Source organism: Linepithema humile, chromosome 1 (assembly GCF_040581485.1).
Source record: "Linepithema humile isolate Giens D197 chromosome 1, Lhum_UNIL_v1.0, whole genome shotgun sequence".
In the NCBI taxonomy this organism is placed as follows: Eukaryota; Metazoa; Arthropoda; class Insecta; order Hymenoptera; family Formicidae; genus Linepithema; species Linepithema humile.
The window spans coordinates 600289-606214 of record NC_090128.1 but is presented as its reverse complement, the minus strand read 5'-3'; the positions used below and the strand labels follow the sequence as shown (position 1 = coordinate 606214).

The 5926-nt window shown below is 38.4% G+C and overlaps 1 protein-coding gene across 1 annotated transcript in view; it reads left to right on the top strand.

The window, feature by feature from the left end:
* The first annotated feature begins 409 nt into the window (after positions 1-409).
* The window catches only part of vkg (viking), a 47893-nt gene continuing 42376 nt past the window's right edge, over positions 410-5926 (top strand). The window contains exon 1 of the mRNA XM_012370596.2: positions 410-882. Within this exon, the coding sequence (XP_012226019.2) occupies positions 739-882 (144 nt within the window). The 5' untranslated portion in view covers positions 410-738. The remainder of the gene's footprint in view (positions 883-5926) is intronic.

The following is a 5926-nucleotide window of genomic DNA, read 5'->3' as shown; positions in this document are numbered from 1 at the left end:
GCTGGCCGCCTCCGATCCGAGCGTTCGCTCGCGTGGTCGCGCGTCGCACGAGGACTGTTGCGCGGCCGCGAGAGACTCTACCGGTGTCGGTCGCGCCGGTTCCGAGCCGCCAGCCTCAACCAGAGCTCGAGCTTTACGGAACTTGGCCGAGCGGGGCAGAGCGGGGCCCGAGTATCGAGGAGGCCGCGCGCCACCGTCGAGCGTGCCGCGAGAGTCCGACGAGCGCGCGCAAGGATACAGACCGCCGACGAAAAAGAGTGAGAAGGAGCGTGCGGACTCGGCGGGGGAGCGACGGTGGAAAAGAGCGATAAAGAGGGAGAGACACGACGACGGGGAGGAGAGAAGAAGAGGAGAGAAAGAAAGAGCGCACCTCCTCCGCCGCCTTCGGGCCTGCCTCGTGTCCGCCCGTCTGTGTGTAGCGCCGAGCGATCAGGAGGACGGGCTAACCAGGCCGACTGTCTGGCCCTTTAACATCGCGTTGCGCCGACAGGCCGGCCGACGACGACGAACTTAGCCGGCACGGTTCCAGCGCGATATACTGCCGAGCCGCACAACGTTTGCTGAGGATTCTGGACGCCGCTCTCTCTCTTTCTCTCTCTCTCTCTCTTTCTCTCGAAGACGTGAGACGCAGCCAAAGCGCGAGAAGGACTCGGACTCGGAGGTGAGCGGACTCTTCAGGATCGTCGATCCGCAGGACCGCGGACCCATTGCGGAAGACAGAGAGGAGGCCAGGGCACGATGCGGCCTAGGGCCGCGACGACGTCGACAACTACCGGCGACGCGAGTCGCGGCATCTCGCGGCCGATCTCGCTCGTCCTGCGAATCACCTGCGTCCTTGCCCTACTGGTGCTCGCCACGTGGATACCGGTCGTCGAGGCTGTGGTGAGTAAGAAATGTCCTTGAATTGTATCGCTCGCGGAAACCCGCATCGAAAGCCGTGTGGGATAGGAGTTACGATCGAGCGATGGTCCGGCGCGAAGGATGCACCGCGTTTATTCGTGATTATCGCGAGCACGAGGGTTGCAGCTCGAGGGACACATCGAGTCAGGTGGATGGCGCGCGATTGGCACGATGGTGGGGTCGGAACGATGGAAATGTCAGTTCATGATCCGCGCGAATTGGAGAACCGGAAGTTGAATGCGCATAAATCACGCATGGTATCGTCGTAGCGATGTTCCATACAGCGAATTTTTACGCGCGTTGATCGGATTACCATTGTTTTTAGACGTCAATATTACCGTCGTAGACATCGTCGACACGAATACAAAAATACGAATTGTGATCATGTAATCTCAACTTGCGACAATTATCTCTCATTAATTTTATAACTTGTCTATCACGAGAATAAATCTCGTTTCTTAATCTACCTGCATTTAATAAAATTTAATAAAAATCTAGATTAATATTTCGATCAAAAATTATTTGACATAAATTCTTTAAAAATAGCGTTATCTAATAATTAATTTTCTAAAAAATAATTAAATTTTTATATTCGGCAAAAATTTCCGAAAAAAATATCACTGACTGCTTTCTGCATTTTAGTCGGCCATTTTGGAACCGCCATTTTGAATTTGGAGATACTGATATCAAAGTCAATAACCTCAAAATCCTTTAATTACTAAATTTAATGAAAATTGCTAAATTATCTTTTTTTATTTTTACCCTTTTTTTAACATTTTAATATTTTTTATTCTACCTTAAATTTTAGATAATATTATTAAATAATTAATAATATAGTAATTAAATACCTTTTATCAATTTACATTCTATTATTCTATTTTTTACCATCTTGCATGATGATTCATAAGTGCGGAAATCAGCTGTCAGTGCTAACAGTGAGCGCACCGAAGACAAGAGGAATCTCTGTGAAAGTCACTTCTCAAACTTCAGCGCTCTTCAATCGAGCGTTTATTTGTGGTAGACTGTAAAACACGTGATGTCAGAATCACGCGATAATACTTTGTTTATCTTCAATCCAAATTGACTTCTTCTTTCTCGACGGATGTCGACTGTATGGCTTAACGCTAGAATTTTTTTAGTTTCGTGCTATCAAAGATACATCATAATTACTATCATAATTTAATTTTCCGGTATGATAATTCATTGATTATAGACCAATTCTTATTTTTATTTGTTCATAAAATAGGAAACCATTGTTCTAAGCAACCATCAACTCTCGGCCATTCGAGTATTAATGAATGTGGGTGTGTTTTGTTAACGGATAAGAAACGACATGTGCCGGAGGAATAGTCTGATATCGCTCCACATCTGGGGCAACTCTGCTGTCGCTCTTAGATAGATTCTACGGAGTCTAATTCCAGCCTCTCGTGCTAACCGGACAATGCGTGGGAACGTTAGACGAGCGCTTTGAACAGTCGATCCTGCCTTTGCACCGCGGCATAAATATTCGCGATGAGATTAGCGCGTCTGTCCACGCGTGATACATCGCGCGCTTGTTCTGCACCGAAATGATATCAATCGTCAGTCATCCGCCTGGCTAATTACATTTGTCGATCGAAAACTTATACTCTCAAACGATATTATCGATATCTATCGGTTTTTAATTAATTAAAGTAATAAATTTCAAATATTTTACCTATGAAAAAAATATGTCTAATTTGAAGTTATTTAATTACAGTTCTCCAGCGTGCGCTTAAACGATTGCATTAAAAGATGATAGGTGTTTTTTAATCACGAATAAAAAAAATAAAATTTGCTACAATAGAAGGAAGAAAAGATATTATAGATTGTTAAGCAAACTCTATGCCATTCTCAATTTTTTTATAATCTTAACCAAGCACTGATGAGAAGATTGTTACTTTCTATCTTTTTGAACGCATCGCTATGGTCTTGACACATATTGTTTATGTCTATTGACGCGATAAATATTCAAGATGACATACAAATTTCTTTTTATGTCTTAAGGCGTTACTGAATTGCTCTGAATCATCTATGAGATGACTTGAAATTTTGTTGCTTGCATATCATGTTTGAAAAAATTATTTTAACATATAAGAACGAAAAAAAATTTTTAATGTTTTCATTATCAGTTGTTTTATCACAGATTGCAATTTTAATAGATATATCACGTTATGAATATATAAAAAGCATAATTTTTTATAATACATTTAATAGTATATATTGAAACAAAAAACGTTTTATATTAAATATTTTTGAATACTGCAATAGAATAAAATTAAAATATAAATTTAATTTTAATTGCAAAGCATATATATATTTCTAAAATATTTAATACGCGCGTGAAATATGTGCTTATAAAGAAAATCGCTGAAAATTAGTTTGAAAATCGTATCTGAACAAATCAATTCCACAAAACTCTCCGTGGGTGGTAGATGACGAGTGTAACGTGATTCCGCTACGAATACAACGTGCGTTTAACTAACACAAAAGTTTGTGGTGTATAAACCGGTTCATATAGCGATCAGGGGAAAGATCGGGCGATGTGTAACGGATGATTAAATCGGGCGTGAAGCCGATAGTAATGTAAGAGCCCTACGTGGAAAGCACCCATCAGCATGACTCTGAGCGCCGAGCCGTAACTCGAGAGCTTGAAACTGCAGCTATTTGACATAATCTCGTTGCAAAATAGACGTTACAGCATTCCAGTTAATCGATGACGATGCGTATACTCTTACACGCTGACCGCAGGATACGCTCTTCCATTCCGGTTGTGTTTCGTGTGTTACCGCGAAACATTAATCACTTTCATGCTAAATTTTGTATTGCACTTTTTAGACAAGCTTTTTATTTTTAGTTTTCGACAAAATTAAATAATTCTAGAATTGTCACATATACTTATTTATATGTGTAACAGTATATAAGTGATAAAAGTTTCCGTAGAGAAGTTTTTCTGAAACTTTTATTACACTCTCACGAATAATATTTTTCTATTTGTATAAATTCTTATTTTGCGTAATAATTAAATATGATAATATTTAATAATTTGTATGATTTACACAATGACGAAATTTTTTGCTCATACCTGCCGATACCGTTGAAGTCACCCGGTAGACAAGTATGTGGGCGATTTCGACGCCGGGGCAGAGGACGTATTCGTTGCGGAAAACATGAAAGAAAATGTCCGGCACAAAAGAGGGGAGAAATGACAGTGGCCAGTAGCCAATGGACCCTGATTTTTATGTGCCTTTTTATCCCCTCGAATGGGGGGTCACTCACCATTATGCCAAAGTCATTCAGAATCGTGAGAATCCGCTTCGTATCAAGCGGAATCGTCCCCTAAAATTCCAACCAGTGTAAAATAAATAGTTTACGCGAACTAAGAAAAATGCACCAAGTACCATGTGTTCTGGCAGAAGCTTACTAAATTCGATCATTTTCAAGATCTATTAGCATTTTTCTGAAACATCCCGTATATTGCATTAATAATGCCAATGAGATAATATTGTACAAAAACAAAAGGAACATAGATTTAATTTTTCTATCAATTATTATGTATATTTTTTTTATATTTGCTTCCATTATTTTATTTATACAAGTATTTTTTATAAAATAAGACACTGTACAAAAATTTAATTCAAATTACACCTATTAGAACCATTTAGCTTCATACACTATCTTACGCTAAAAGTGAAATATTTATATGCAAATATTTCCTATAGAAATATCTTGTTTTAACACCTCCAAAGTATAGCTGTAACTCATTTGTCTGCGAGACGACACAAGTGCTCGCTTGGAGATTTGCTCTTGCGTAGGTTTTTATTACTAAATTATTCAGCAAAGATCAATACGCATGTTAATATATTTTGTTTAGGCGTTTTATTCTCTATTGATATTCATAAATTATTACAATTCTGTAATCTTTAAAGAATAGAGTGAAATTATACGTCATATTAATATGTGATTAATATGTCAGAAAATATAAAAAGATTAAAAATAATATAAATTAAGGGAATTTTAGGTAACATGGATAATTTAAAGGAGATCTCAAAATTTATATATTATTTACAGAAATGTCGTAAAGTACAGAAATTATATGTCGTAAAATAAATTGCGTAAATTCGCATCGGTAAATCGCAATATGCAAATTGGTGATGAATTGAGTCAACCGTTGCTACGATAACGATAAAGCTTTCCTGTGATTAGAACAAAGGAGACAATCGTTGAAAGATAATGTGTAGCCTGGCTCAGTCTTCGTAGACAAAACGGAGCATCAGACGATATCTTTTCTAATTCGAGGTCAATAACTAGAAGAATGCATTTTGTAATGAAATGATTTATATCCCATGGAAGATTAAAGATGTCATGGAATATTCTGAACATATTGTATCACTTAAATCCGCTATCAAAAAATTACGTAAGACGTACTGCGAAGTTAACATGTATTATTTATTTATTTACATCAATTCGTATAAATCTGTTTACTTATGTGCATTGCAAACGATTAATAAAGATCGAAATGGCGATATCAGAAGTGAAATCGAGAGAAAAACAGAACATGCTTCGTTTTTTTGGCTTGTATCGTAAACTCACACCTACGTATCAATTTCGAAACATAATATATCGCGCAGCGCATGGTTTTCCAAAATTTAAACTTTACGCCGCAGAATATGTAAAACAGTCCCACCTACACACACGCAGTCGCGGAAGTCGAACGGATGATACGTAATTCTGCTTTAAGATATTGCAGCTTTTTCTTCTATCGCGGAAATAATTCTATCACGCGAAGACTTAAAACAGAATTTAGAATTGTAGATATTGCAGAAAGGAATGTTAATAAAGTGCAAAATGACGGATTAATATCAAGTCAGCCTTTGTCAGTATTTTGCATTGGACCGCAAAGTCATTACCTCGACATAGTTATAAATTCAGCTCTAATTCGCTTGATTGAATAACAGTGCATTTTCAACATTCCAGCGAATGACATCACGTTTTCGTGTAACTGACA